Genomic DNA, 15763 nt, shown 5'->3' with positions numbered 1-15763 from the left:
TTTTGCTATGTTGCTTTATGGTATCATAGCAGAAAAAATTCAAGTGTGACCTAAAAAACTTTCGAAATGTCTAAATGAGATTTTTCTTAACAGAGGGAACACTGAACTAGATCTACGAGGATTTAGCAAATGGAATCTGGTAGTAGGAGTCAAAGTAATTACCTTCAGTGACTTATTTATTTAAACATACTTTTATACTCACTGTATCACTTGATCTATATACCCTTAGTAGACATAGCTTGGAAACGTCAACATTTCTAAAAGTATATCTTTTCCCATCTATTGCCTCAATGACCATTTCTACCGAGATTTTTGCTTATGTTTACCCTTTAATTTTAATCAGGCGTGATAATCAAAGCCCTTTCTCTTACAGAGGGTTTGCCATCTAAACTTTGATCTCATATTTCTCAGACTTTTACTCCTTCACCTGAGCCTTAATGTAGGTGTTTCCTAAGATTCAGTTATTGGTTCTTTTTTCTTTTCTTCTTTCTTTTTTTTCTCTTTCCAACTGTCACTTTCACAAGGTGACTTCTAGATGCATGTCTCCACAACTGACCTCTCTCCTGAGAAAACTTGACTTTTCAACACTTTGGCAGAGACATTTTTAGATAGATTTCCTAAAGTGTATTTCAAGTTATGGACATCAAAGAAGACAGACACGTTGGTGTGGATAAGTTAGTGTTTGCACGTATTGCAAAGGCAAATCAAATAATTTTTTTTCATTATTTTGTATTGATCAATTTTTTTCCTATACATTAAACTTGGCCCTTAAATTTTAGGTTCCATGTGTACAAAAACTGAAAATATTAATAATTTATTACTTATCTGATAAAATGTATTTTACATGTTTCAGTCTTCCAAACACTTCATAATATATCATCTTGGATTTCGATAGCACATTTCTATAAATGCTAGACAAGTAGAAAATTGTGCTTCTCTAAAATTTAAATCAATATCTTTAAAAAAATATTTTTATTGATTTCAGAGAGGAAGGAAGAGGGAGATAGAAACACGAATGAGAGAGATTCATTGATTGGCTGCCTCCAGCACGCCCCATATTGGGGTTGGAACCAGCAACCTGGGCATGTGCCTTGACGGGGAATCAATGGTGATCCCTTGGTTCATAGGTAGATGCTCAACCACTGAGCCAGGCTGGCTGGGCTGGATCAGTTTCTAACCAACTTGGCATTATTCATTAAAATCACTTATTGCTTGGGTGGGCAGATCCAAATGAATTCCACACAGATTCCTAAAAGTTTGTGACAATGGGCTAGCTTTCAACACAAGGGAGTGTTTACCAAGTCAAAGGCCACTGATATTTGCCAAAGGCCATTAATCGAGGAAGTCCAAATTAAGAAAAGATCCTGAAATTTGGTAAATCCTAGATGGATTCAGGGATTCTGGTCTTTTTAAGGAGAGCTTTGAGTTAAACCATGAACAACTGGAGTTCATGTCCCAAGTTATCATCTTCCTACATGCATTCAGCCTTACAAAGTTCCAGGAGGACCATCAGTTAGACTTTGCAGGATAGTGATAACTAAAGGGACACTGACTCACTCCTTCAACCAGAGCTCGCTGGCAAGCTTTGATGCAAAGATAAGAAAGGGCATCTGTCATCCTGTTAAATGAATAATCGAATTAGTGAATATGAAATATGAGATATATCTTGTTTGTGGTTCAGTCATTGGAAAGCAAGCGCGGGTGAAATCGCCCAGCGGGGGAGGTCAGCCTTCTTTGGAGCACCCAGCCTCCGCAGCACCTCTGACATCCACCTCCACCGGGACTCCGGGGGCCGACCCGCCTTCCGGGATCCGCGCGCGGGGCGGGGCCAGCGCCGGAAGGGCGAGGCCGGGGGCGGAGCGAGCGACGCGGGGGCGTGCCCTCCAGGGGGCGGAGACAAGATGGCCGCCCAGAGCGCTTGGAGGACCTAAGGGGCGGTGGCCGGGGCCACGCCCCGGGCGGGAGGGCCGCTCTGCGCGCGTCCGCTCTATGATGCTTGCGCGCGTCCCCCGCGCGCCGCTCTGCGGGCGGGGCGGGTCTCCGGGATTCCAAGGGCTCGGTTACGGAAGAAGCGCAGCGCCGGCTGGGGAGGGGGCTGGATGCGCGCGCACCCGGGGGGAGGCCGCTGCTGCCCGGAGCAGGAGGAGGGGGAGAGCGCGGCGGGCGGCAGCGGCGCTGGCGGCGACTCCGCCATAGAGCAGGGGGGCCAGGGCAGCGCGCTCGCCCCGTCCCCGGTGAGCGGCGTGCGCAGGGAAGTCGCTCGGGGCGGCGGCCGTGGCCGGGGGCGGTGGAAGCAGGCGGGCCGGGGCGGCGGCGTCTGTGGCCGTGGCCGGGGCCGTGGCCGGGGACGGGGACGGGGCCGTGGCCGGGGACGGGGCCGCGGCCGTCCCCCGAGTGGCGGCAGCGGCCTTGGCGGCGACGGCGTCTGCGGCGGCGGCAGCGGTGGCGGCGGCGCCCCCCGGCGGGAGCCGGTCCCTTTCCCGTCGGGGAGCGCGGGACCGGGGCCCAGGGGACCCCGGGCCACGGAGAGCGGGAAGAGGATGGACTGCCCGGCCCTCCCCCCCGGATGGAAGAAGGAGGAAGTGATCCGAAAATCTGGGCTCAGTGCCGGCAAGAGCGATGTCTACTACTTCAGGTACCGCCCTGGGGGTGGGGTGAGAGGGGGGCGGGGGGCGGGGTGGGGGTTGATGCTGGCGGGGTCAGGCCGGGGTCAAGGGTCAAGCGCTGCCCTGGGCGCGGGCAGTCCAGCTGAGAGCTGGGGTGTCCAGTAGGAGGTGCCGGAGCCCGTGGGTGCGGGGCGAGGCCGGCGCGGTGACAGGCGCGGTGTGTGGCTGCTGAGACGTCTGAGCTTGGAGGGGCTGGAGGCAGTCGTTGGCGAAGCCCGGGCTGCTCTGGCGGCGATGACCGGCCACCGAAGGGTTAAAAAGGAGGTGTAATTCATCGAAACCGTAAAAGCCAGTCACTGTTGGCTCCCTTCCCAGCCCGTCGCAGACTCATCCTCGCAGGAGTGTTGAATCACGCACATGTGCAGGAATGACGAGGGAGGGACGAGGCTTGGGTTCGGTGGTGGGCTCCAGGAAGGTGTCCCAGGAAGCGCCCGGCCGCTCCGGCGGGTGTTGTGGAACGTGCCCCCCTTTGGACACTAAGCGCTGGAATGAGCAGTTAGACTCCTGGACCCAAATTAGTCCCCCGGGGGGAGAGGGGGCACTTGTCAGTGTCCGGGGACATGGTTGATAGTCACCCCTTGGAAGGGGCAGCATCGAGGCCAAGGATGCTGCTGAATAGTCTACAGTCCACAGGATCTGCCCCCAGGGGACAGGATGATCTGGCCCCACGTGACCCCGGTGCCACGGTTGAGAACCCCTGGTCCCAGGGATGAAGGTTTTCAGCTTGATGCGGCCTTGCAGCCCCTGGCCATGCCGCCCCTGCTGTCATGTCATTAGTTTGGATGGCCCAGTAAGATCAGGAAGAGGCCTGTGGCTGTTGATTTCCAGTGGAATTTTCTTATCAACAGATTTACTAACATTTCTTACGAACCTTCCCATTTACAGAACAAAATAGGAGCGTGTTCTGTTCAGTGGCTTGCAGGCTGTGTCTGTGGGCTGATTGGGTCATTTTCCAGGAAATATTTGGGTGTTATTGTCAGCCATTTGGCCGTTCGGATAATATTTTGAAGGATTTCCATTCTTTCTGACCTCGAGTTGGTTAATGTATTACCCCTGGGGAAATATATTAAAGTGTATGTGTATGTGTATTGCAAATACTCTTAGATTTAAGAGGTTAACAAATATACACTTACATGCATACGCAAGAATGTGATCACTACTGCTATAATATGTAAATAAGTTATTTCTGATAGTTGCTGAAGTATATGGATGAGTAGCTTCAGTAAATTTATCTCTTCAAGTAAAAAAATGAAAGTGGTGTTTTATTGGAACTGTTTTTGTCAGTTTATCTGAGACCACCTTTCTTGATATCGTAAGAGATAGAATGAAAACCTTAAACATACAGAGATGGTTATCTTGTTTTGTATTTTCACATCATTAAATATTAAATGTATTTGAATAATACTAAGAAAGTTATTGTGGAACAGATTCTTACTCCTCTCAAGTTCATTTGTTTCTTTTTTTGATTTTTTACAGAGAGGAAGAGAGAGGGATAGAGAGTTAGAAACATCGGTAAAAGAGAATCATCCATCAGCTGCCTCTTGCACACCCCCTACTGGGGATGTGCCCGCCACCAATGTACATGCCCTTGACCGGAATCGAACCTGGGACCCTTCAGTCCGCAGGCCGACGCTCTATCCATTGAGCCAAACCAGTTTGGCTCATTTGTTTCTTGTAGGGATATTCACATTGTTCCCTTGTGCATATTCTTTCATTAGCAGCTCCTTCTGTTTTCCTAAGCAGGTGGTATGCAAAGCCTTCTTTTCGTGAACTTGAGGGATAGGAGACTAGTCTATCCTAGTAGAGGATATTATATTAAACTCTGGGATGTTTCTCCTGGGATATGGTTTGTTTGGCTTTGAGATGACGTATTTGTTCAAACTAACTTTTGGTTATGGCAATTTTTTAAAAATTATTTTTCTTGAAGTAGTTAGAAAAATTATTTCAGAAAGGTAGATTGCTGTGTTCTCATTTGTGGTCTCAATATATTTTGAACGTGTTGTAAATAAAAATTTTTTTTAATTGATTTGAGAGAGGAAGGGAGAGAGAGAGAGAAACATCAATGATGAAAGAGAATTATTAATTGGCTGCCTCCTGCATGCTGCGACAGGGGATTGAGCCCGAAACCCAGGCATGTGCCCTGACTGGGAATCCAACTGTGACCTCCTGGTTCATAGGTCGATTCTCAACCACTGAGCCATTTGGTCTGACGATGTGTATACATTTTTGATGTTTACTCTTTTTATACAAACTCAGCAGATGCTTTATGGTAGAAAACAGATATAATTTAAAACAACTTTTCAGACATTCATCGAAGAAAATCACAAACCAGTATAGTGATAGTTGTTCTTTTTATGAGACAATACAACATAATATGCTTTTTACTTGTTCATGCAAAATTAAAGGACACATTGCACATTTTGTGCCACATGTTCTCGGTCCAGGGCTGGAAGGAGTGTTGGCTGTTCACTGCCTACAGTGTTAGTTCCTAGGCCGGGTTGTAAGACCCAGTCTTCGTTTCCTTCTGAGGTATGAGGACACATGTGGTGTGTGATACTGACTTCCACTTTCAGTGATGAATGTTGAAGGTCACCTACTTGTAGCAAAGGTGAACACATTATTTTTCAGTCCGCAGAGTCACCGCTTTGCATATTACCATCTCTGTATATGCGAGACCCGTTAAAAACCAGTAGCTCAAAACACCCACCGTATCGTTAATAGGTGGTTAAGCGTTAACTCTCCCGTCGGCAATGTGAACACCTGCACCACGTAGTTCACACTGATTCTAATAATGCTAACTCCTCAATTAGCCTGCCCCTGGGGAGACTTAGAGAAATCGGTGTCTGTGAACGCAGGGTGTGTCTTAACACTTATTAATTGGGTTTAAGCTCATCAAGAAAGCCTCACATTTTGGTAGAATGGTGTTTTGGTTTCCTGAGACTGCCAAGTTCTAAGAGGAAGGTGTGCCTCCGGTTGCCAGTTAAGCAGTATAATTATGCCTTCTGTCAGGACTACTGATAGTATAGTGGCAGTTCATATATTATCATCCAAAGTTTGTTTTTAAAAAGGGTGTGGTTTGATAAAATGTTGGATCCACTGGTATAGTTTCTGAAAAAGTTCGAGGCCATTATATGAACTCAAGATTTGAACAATCATTTTTACTGGGAATAGAACCCGAGACCCTTTGTTGCTCGGCCAACACTAACCACACTGGCCAGGACTCTTGACTTTTGCTTCTACCTGGGCTAAACACCTGGGAGGCATGGGCAACTGTTATAGCTGCTGCCATAATATATCATCTGGTTGGATATTGGAAACAGAATAGTAAACATTTTGACTCTTATCAAAATTATTATGTAGTCACACCTGATCACTTCTCTCAAAAGAAAAGACAGTGGATAGAGAGAACAATTAAAACAAAACAAAAAATAAAACAATCAGAGGGAGCCAGGTGCATGAAGAGAGACTAAAGATTTCGTCTTGATCTGGAGAGAAGACTTGGACACATGTAATTGAGGCCTATACAGTCATGAGATGATGAAAGAGGAGCCTAGGGAAATGAGAGGTCTGGAGCTGGTGTTCTAACTGCTCTTCCCAGAGGCACAGCCTGCGTTTGTCACGTGCACTTCCCAGTGCGGGAGCTTGTTTCTCCCTTTGTAAAGTGGCTTTGGTTGTACCTCTGCCTGTGTTCTAAGGATTCAGTTCCACAACGTTAAAATCAATACTTGGAGCTCTTGAAGCTTTAGATATGTTTAAGGACCAATTAAGAAAAAACGATTCAGTAATTCAAGATTTATGGGCTGAACATACGTAAATAGACTTGAAAAAATGTATAGTAACGTCCTGGCGAGGTAGCTCATTTGGTTAGAGCATCATCTCGGGATGCAAGGTTGAAGGTTCAGTGACCAGCCAGGGCACATAGAAAAAGCAACCAGTGAATGCATAAATAACTCTCTCTCTCTCTCTCTCTCTTTCTCTCTCTTTCTCCCTCCCTCCCTCCCTCCCTCCCTCCCTCCCTCTCTCTCTCCCTCTCTCCCCTTCTCCCCTCTTCCACCCCTTCTTCTCTCCCTGTCACTCTAAAATCTAATAAAATAGAAAAATAAAAATTGTAGAGTAAAAGTTGTAAAACAAAATTTCGTTTGTTACCGAAGGCTAGTATGGTGCTTTAAGAATATGATTTCTGAATCATTGAGAATTTCAAAGTTCAGCATTCCCCTTACCCCCTTTTTTTGTCTTAAAAAAACAACTCAGATAGTCTTTGTTGGAAAAAAACCTAGCAGAATAAATCAGGGAGAGACCCATTGCCACAGTTCTTTTTTTATTTTATTTTTATTGTTGGTCTACAATTTTACGTATTTTTATTCAACAACGCCTCACCTACATGATTTCAAGTCCACTTATGCAAAATGTTACTCTTTTTAATCAACTGGGTAATATTCCCTAATGGATACAAGGTAATCATGCAACCTACTGGTGGATATTTAGTTTAGTACAAATTTTTTCTAGCCACAGTTCTTAAATATTAAAATGTCCGACTTTCAATAAACAGTCCTTCCAAAAAAATATATATTTTGGATCATCTGTGTGGTTAAACCTGATGTCCCCTGTATTATTCTCATACTCATTTTCATAGAATCTGTGGCTTTTTCTCACAAATTTTACTGACTATATAGTGTAGTATATAGGATTTAGTATATAGTGTATAGCAGTGGTGGGCAAACAGAACCAAATATCAACAGTACAAAGATTGAAATTTCTCTTGAGAGCCAAATGTTTTAAACTTAAACTACATTGTTATTAACTTAATTAGGGTATGCGATATTTTGTAGAAGAGCCACACTCAAGAGGCCAAAGAGCCGCATGTGGCTCTTGAGCCCCAGTTTGCCAACCACTGATATACAGTGTATAGTGTAGGGTCTTATATACCTTAATTTTATGAGTATGCAGTGTCACAGCTCTCATAACTTTGCCAGCTATTAGTATTATTTTGCTAAGTGCTTTTCATTATTATCTTATTAGATCCTTATAGCCCTGTGAAGCATAGTACACTTATCTCCCCTTTACATATGGGGAGTGAGCATAGGGGAGTGAAGGAGTCTGCTCGAGGTTGAACTGCTGCTTAGGGCAGAGCTGGAATCCTGATGCAGGTGGTTTAACCCCAGAACTCTTACCCACCCTGTTCTGCAGCCTCCAATAGAGCTCCTTACTCATCTTCTCAAATATTGCAACATCTCGTGCATAATCCGCTCGGCATACTACTCAAATAATGTAATTATGTATTATTATGATACTTGCATCTTAAAGTTGACAAAGGGTAAATTTTAAATCCTATTTGGCAGTGAAGCCGTTGGACCAAAAGATGGTCTCCTAGCTGTGTAATATTGGAGGGGGAAAATTACCATTAATTAGAGCAGTTTCATGGTGGGTAATAGAAGTGATCATTTTTGTTTGTTTTTCTCTCCTCGCCCCCTTTTCAAATATTTAATTAGGTTAACCCTGTTATTTCTCAGATGTTCATATAGGCAACACATTTCCTAAGGAGCAAGCTATGTCTTCATTTTAAAGCGTTCACTGAAATTAGGTGAAATCAGTTGTAACTCGCAGGCTAAATGTAGCATCTTGAGAAAGGTTTATATGGTTCCTGCAAAAACGCATGCTTCTTTCAGAGTTGAGATACAGTTGAAATAGACCTTGCAGACCAAAAGCCTTTTAGTTGGAAAAAGGAAAGAAATGCAATATTAAGCATGTATTGCATAATTGGAAGTTTGACTTGTTTTAGTTTTTTTCCTTTCTTTCTTGATTTTGCCTGTTTAGCCTGGGCCCATAAATACAAGACATAAGTCTGGTGGAAATCGTGCTCTCGTAACTCTCTCTTAGCAGTACCATTATGTCTTTTAGTCACGTGCTGGAGAAATTTTTGTTAGGGTGTGACATTGCCATCTGTCCTACATCTGATTTTTAGAATCTGTCATGCAGAGTCTTACCTGCCATGACTTCCACCACAATACCTGCTGCAGCGGAAATACGGAGCTTAAAGGGAACTGACACGCTCTAAAAATATCTCCAACAAAATTGACAGATGATACTTTCAAATTGCTTTAAGCATTCCATTTGTGAGACAGTCATAATTTGGTTTTAATTAATGGAATAGAAACAGGTGATTTGCAAGGGAAGTGATACTTTTTAAAAAATATATATTTTATTGATTTTTTACAGAGAGGAAGAAAGAGGGATAGAATGTTAGAAACATCAATGAGAGAGAAACATCGATTAGCTGCCTCCTGCACACCCCCCAATAGGGATGTGCCAGCAAGCAAGGTATATGCTCTTGACCGGAATTGAACCTGGGACCTTTCAGTCCGCAGGCTGACGCTCTATCCACTGAGTGAAACTGGTTTTGGCAGGAAGTGATACTTTCTTAAAAAAGATTTTATAGAGGGACTAATAGAAAATTCATAACCTTTTATCCCGAGTTTGAGATGTCCTCTGACTTGCCTGATGAATTAGAAATAAATCATCAACTCTCATTTCATGAATTTATTGTTTGACTAGGAATATTCATACGCTTTTCAGCTCTTGTTTATTGATCTTTTATTGCTGTTTGCCACTTCCACTAAGATGTGGCTAGGCAAGTTGTAAAATGAAGTATTAATTAATTTCATCAGAACTTCAAAACAATAAAATTCCCAAGGAAGAAAAATAAAAGCATGGAATAGAATGAAATTTGAATAATATCTGTAGATCTTATGATTTTGTCTTATAATTTAAATTCAAACTAATTTGTTTGGGAACTTGATTACATAAGCTGTATATGAATATAAGTAATACCAAATGTAATTTAAAATTGATCACTTAACATTTGTCAGGAACAATTGTGAGTGATTTACAAATGTGAGGAAGAAGAACATTATCCTCTCAAAGATTTAAAAAAAATATATTTTATTGATTTTTTTACAGAGAGGAAGAGAGAGGGATAGAGAATCGGAAACATCGATGAGAGAGAATCATCGGTCAGCTGCCTCTTGCACACCCCCACTGGGGATGTGCCCACAACTAAGGTACATGTCCTTGATTGAAATCAAACCTGGGACCTTTCAGTCCGCAGGCCGATGCTTTTCCACTGAGCTAAACTGGTTTTCGGCCTCTCAAAGATTTTTGAATAATGTATTTTGACATTTTTCCCCTATTCTTTTTATGGTGGAAGAATCCATAGATGAAGGCAAGGATGCATGTCCTTAATATTCTTTTTAACATGTGTGCAATGAGGCATGCATTTCTTTAAAAAAGCTATCTTGGAAGCCTCTAGCCCCCTTTTTTTGAATATGTAGTCTGTTTTGGGGGTATATTTAGCTATCTATTTTTTATGATGGAAAAGTTCAAACGTATGCAGAAGCACATGTAGATGGGCAAGTGTAATGAATCCCTCTGTGCTGAAAAGTAGATGGGAAAGTGTAATGAATCCCCTATGTGCTCATCAACCAGTTGAGCACATGAATGAACAACTTCCGTCCAATCTTGTTTCATCAATTATCTCTCCCCCCCCCCCATTTTATTTTGAAATCATTCCCAGACAATTTAACTTCTGACTTTTCCACACCAGTGTCCATTCTCTTGTTTTGGTTGTTTAACCAAAACAACCAGTGTTTTTGTTTTTGTTTTCTCTTTGTTCAGAAAGTGAGTGTACTTCAGAACAAGGAAGATTATAAAAAAGAAAAGAAAAGAAAGTAAGTGCCTTAAGGCAGTGGTCAAGATGGGTAGAATTCTAAGGTCTTTTAGCACTGTTTAAAATTGTATGGTGATTCCTTAAACATTTATGTTAAAGGAAAAAATGGAATGCTCTTATATTTTATTAGTACCCAAGTTGTAAACAGTTTTTTCCTTATTGATACTTAAAAAATTCTCCCCCCTTTACTGCTAAAGAAATTCTGTTTAAAAAAAATTATTGATTTGAGAAAGGAAAGAGAGAGAGAGAGAGAGAGAGAGAGAGAGAGAGAGAGAGACAGACAGACAGACAGACAGACAGACATTGACTTGTTGCTCTACCCATCCCTGCAGTCATTGGTTGATTCTTGCATGTGTCCTGATCTTGGTATAAGGGGTCAATGCTCCAAACAACCGAGCTAACAGGCCAGGGCTAAAGAAATTATTTAATGCTCAAATTACTTGCCCAAACTCTTCATAATTTTAAAAAGAACTTTCCAGTTTTCAGAGGAAATATCCAGCTTTCATACGTTAATATTTATATTTTAAACATTATAGGGAATTTCAAACATATATGTAAAAGAGGGAATCACGTTAGAAACTACCAAGTACCCAGTATAACAGTTGCCCATCGTATTTCATCCATATCTCAGTCTTCTACTTCTGACTCAGTCTTCATTATTTTGAAGAAAATTTGACATCATTTCATTCATAATGACTTCAGTATGCTATTTGTGAAGATAAGATTTAAACTTGTGGATGTTTTATAATCATACTCATTATATGATTTTTTGAAATCATATACTTTGAACTCAGTATTTTGAAACTAGGATATAAGAGATGCCAATAGGCAATTCATAATTATTTGCCTGATACAGAGAATAAGCTGTATAGTTTTGATAAGGCTTATGGAAGAGGAACAGGTGGATTGGTATTTCTGGTCTCTGGGGTTTTGGGGTAAAGTCATGCATTAGAGACCAGGTCAAATGCATGGTTCACAAAGGGCTGAAGAGGGAAACCATCAGCCTGTTCAGGATAGAGGGAATAAACCAATGTGATTGGAGAAGAGGTCACAGGGTAAGAGGCGTGGAAAGTAGGGTTGAAAGGTTAGGAGAAGGCTAGACGGAAAAGGATCTCAAATGCAGGGCTATGATATTTGGCTCCCTTTTGCTAATGAGTTGAAGTCCATTGTGGGCTTAATCTGATAGATCATAGTGGTGTTTTAGGAAGTGCAATCTAGAGAATTTAGAATGCAAGGAGACTTAGCAAATAGAAAATCAGCCTACCATGGTGATTTAGACCATGATAAATAATAATAAAACCCCAATATGCAAATTGACCAGATGGCGATCCATCCATGGAAAAACCAGTTGCTATGATATGCACTGACCACCAGGGGCAGACTCTCAATGCAGGAACTGCCCTCTAGTGGTCAGTGTGCTCCCACAGGTGGAGCGCCGCCCAGCCAGAAGCCAGGCTCACGGCTGGTGAGTGTAGTGGTGGTGGTGGTGGTGGTGGTGGTGGTGGGAGCCTCTCCTATATCCGTTGCAGGCAGGCTGTAAGGAGTGAGGGATCCCAGACTGAGAGAGCCCCAGAGTGTGAGAGGGATGTCTGCCTGCTGGCTTAGGCGTCCGGGATTGTGAGAAATTACAGGCAGGGCTGAGGGACACAGTGTTTCCACCCCCTCTCCCCCTGCCCCAGTGTATGAATTTTGTGCACCAGGCCTCTAGTGATAAATAACTTAGGTAGTGGTAGTGGAAAGGAAGGATGGATTCAAAGGTGATTATGGAGGAATTGGATATACTAACTGGTTAGAGATGGAGGATAATAAGTAAGATAAGAGTAGATAAAAGCTACCAGGGACAAACTATGGTATAAAGGAGGGCTTAGGATGGTTCATTTTAGGCAAGATCTGCATTTAAAGGTTGAGGGAGTAGAGAGCTGACCTGTGGATGCATGTATGTCATGTACCTTTAAAGCAGTGGTATCCTTTAAATTAAATGGCTTGGTAGTTTTCTGATTATATGTTTTGTATCTGAAAAGGGTTCCCAGGCCTAAGTACCGTATTTTTCGGACCATAAGACGCTCCGGACCATAAGACGCACCAGTTTTTAGAGAAGGGAAATGAAGAAAAAAAGATTCTGAAACAAATAGTGTCCTAAAATATTTTATGTGCATTAAAACCCAACATCACAGTCATAAACACATGTAATCAACCCTGTAAAGTAAACAGCAGCATTTAGAACCATTTTAGAGCCGGGCAAGCACACAGAGACCACACAGAGCCGGGCAAGTAAAAAAAACTTTTTTTTTTAAAGTATATGTGTAGGCTATATTTGGACCATAAGACGCAGGGACTTTTCCCCCCCACTTCTGGGGGGAAAAAAGTGCGTCTTATGGTCCGAAAAATACTGTATGTGCATGTGGCAGCTTCCCCACACCAACAAGCAAGTTTCAGACCCCAGCAGGGTGTTCAAGAATTCAACTCAATTCTGACACTGTGTACCTGGGGATGGATCCCGCAGGTTAGGGGCTCAGTCCCACAAAGCTGCCCTCCACTTCAGATGCCAGGCACAAACTCAGGTTGTTACCTGAACTTCTGACCATTTATACATCAAAGGTTCCCACAACCTCCTCTATTAATTCGCTAGAATGTTCACAGAACTGAGGCAAACCAGTTCATTCATTAGATCACTGACTTACTATAAAGGTTATTAAAGGATACAAATCAGTAACCAGATGAGAAGATACACAGGGGAGGTCCTGAAGGAAAGAGTTCTGTCCTGGGGCTTGGGGCATGTGGAAGCTTCCTGATGCCCCAACCAGGAGGGCTGAAGAGCTGTCCTTCTGAGTGTTTCGGAAGGCTCATTACCTAGTCAGACTGTCATTGGCCATTGATTCAACCTGTAGTCTCTCTCCCCTCCTGATGTCAAGAGGTAGGACAGAAAGTTCCTATTCTCTAACCCAGTGGTCAGCAAATTGCGGCTTGAGAGCTGCAGTTTGCTGCTCTGTTGACTAGTGTGTTTGCCGACCTTTTCTCTAACCACATGGTTGCTCCTGTTGCCAGCCAGGCACCATGCTTGAGTGGGATCCGGAAGTCACCTCAACAAAGCAAGAGACACCATTGCTGCTTTTATCACTTAGGAAATTCAAGGGATTTGGGAGCTGTGAATCAGGGAAGGATGAAGGCCACATGCTTGTGAAATAACCATTATAGTTCCTATAAATTGCAATATCACAGTACCTAAGTCCAAAAAGGTAACTTTAATTCCAGATGTTTAGTTTTAGCTAAAATTTGATTTCTGGAGACAATTGCTATTTAGTGTTAGAGAAATCTTTTTCTTTCAATACTTATTCTTTTTTTTTTTTTTTTTTTTAATATATTTTATTGATTTTCCACAGAGAGGAAGGGAGAGGGTTAGAGAGCTAGAAACGTCGATGAGAGAGAAACATCGACCAGTTGCCTCCTGCACACCCCACCAGGGATGTGCCCGCAGCCAACGTACATGCCCTTGACCGGAATTGAACCTGGGACCCCTCAGTCCTCAGACCGCGCTCTATATCCACTGAGCCAAACTGGTCTCAGCTCAATACTTATTCTTGTAATAGGTAAGCTTTAACATTTTAGGAGGCAGAAAAAGATAGAAAATTGATATATCCTTATTCTCAAACTTTTCCAGTACTGCTTAAAAAAAAAAATTTTTTTTTATTGATTTTTTACAGAGAGGAAGGATGAGGGATAGAGAGTTAGAAACGTCCGTCAGCTGCCTCCTGCACACCTCCTACTGGAGATGTCTCTGCAACCAAGGTACATGCCCTTGACCGGAATCCAACCTGGGACCTTTCAGTCCGCAGGCCGACACTCTATCCACTGAGCCAAACCGGTTAGGGCTCCCGTGCAGCTTACAGCATTTTCAGTGTGGAGATTTTTATTCCCCACTAAGTGCTCCCTGATACTGTTGGAGAGTAGGGCATCTCTGAGCATGCTCTTTTATCTTTAGTCTCAGAGATAGCCACCTGCCATCCACAGTGCTTCTTGCCACTCATCGTCCATTTCATCCTATTCCATCAGATTATTGCTCTCTCTCATAGTTCATCCGTTATAAATTCTTTTGAAGATCTATTTGTTTTGCTCAGACCTCTGGTCTCATAAATATGATTATTCATATCAAAGTAACATGCAAAAATGTGTTCTGTTCTACTCGAGGAGTGTTTTCAGAGTGCATTTCCACATGCCAACAGTGGGCCCTCGTAAGTGCAATTTGTATGTCCTGACTTTCACAGCATGGTAGAGTTGTCTAGCCCAGATAATTAAAGATAATTATGATTACAGGTGAATTTATAGGGTGACAATGTGAATACCATTAAAGTATGGTGACCATTATTTAAGTATTACTGGTATCTCATTAGTGTTTTTTTGTTTTTTTTTTAATTTAAAAGCCACATGCCAAATAATTTTTTTTTTCTTTTACTCTATATTTAGAAACCTCTAAGATAGAGTTTGGTTTAAGAAGTGCTTTAAATAGTTTAGTCAAGCCGAAACCGGTTTGGCTCAATGGATAGAGCGTCGGCTTGGGGACTGAAGGGACCCGGGTTCGATTCCGGTCAAGGGCATGTACCTTGGTTGCGGGCATATCCCCAGTAGGGGGTGTGCAGGAGGCAGCTGATCGATGACTCTCTCTCATTGATGTTTCTAACTCTCTATCTCTCTCCCTTCCTCTCTGTATAAAATCAATAAAATATATTTTAAAAAAAAAAAAAAAAAAAAAAAAAAAAAAAAAAAAAAAAAAAAAAAAAATAAATAGTTTAGTCAAAATGAAAACAAGCAAAGACATAGTTCAAGTGCTGAAATGTTCTTATATGAACTGGAAAAATACAACTCATTGATTTTCACTAGATTATTTTCTTCAGGGTACTTAGTGGGTAGAAGTTAAAGGTGAGATCACAAGTTGGTTCAGGATTGGCGTATCTATGGGCTAGTTGGTAGGGAATGTTCTTTGTGGCCGAAAGTGAAAATATTAGTGTTTCATTACTGGGATTAGAAGTAGTCACTCTGGACAGAGAAAACTGAAAATGACTAATATCGTTCCCTAGTCTATTCGAGTTAAAAAAAAAAAAAGTAATTTCTCTAAGTTACACTTTGATGCTCTTAGTTACATCAAGTCCTTGTGTGCTTGAGACTGGGACCCACAGCAGCCATCTTAGAATGCAGACCTGTGATAATTTTGTCACTCTGGGTGTGACCAGAACTTAAATGACATATCATTTTTTGTTTGTTCACCTAGCATTTACTGTCTCAGCCACTTCCAGGGTCATGTTGCTACTGTGCAGATGGTCTATGTGTGATGGGCAGAATTCCTGCTTAACTATTCTCTTGAGGCCTCTTCTTTTCTATG

General features: G+C 42.5%; 1 protein-coding gene across 3 annotated transcripts in view; it reads left to right on the top strand.

Annotated features, from left to right (window-relative positions):
- Positions 1–1959: 1959 nt before the first annotated feature.
- The window catches only part of MBD2 (methyl-CpG binding domain protein 2), a 50846-nt gene continuing 37042 nt past the window's right edge, over positions 1960–15763 (top strand). Inside the window, exon 1 of one of the 3 annotated variants that reach the window (XM_036418326.2) lies at positions 1960–2635. In XM_036418326.2, coding sequence (XP_036274219.1) covers positions 2100–2635 — 536 coding nt within the window. In that variant the 5' untranslated portion in view covers positions 1960–2099. The remainder of the gene's footprint in view (positions 2636–15763) is intronic. The other 2 variants (XM_036418325.2, XM_036418324.2) reach the window with 2 other exon arrangements.

This window comes from Pipistrellus kuhlii, unplaced genomic scaffold (assembly GCF_014108245.1).
Source record: "Pipistrellus kuhlii isolate mPipKuh1 unplaced genomic scaffold, mPipKuh1.p scaffold_m20_p_6, whole genome shotgun sequence".
Classification (NCBI taxonomy): Eukaryota; Metazoa; Chordata; class Mammalia; order Chiroptera; family Vespertilionidae; genus Pipistrellus; species Pipistrellus kuhlii.
This window is presented reverse-complemented; position numbering and strand designations above follow the sequence as displayed.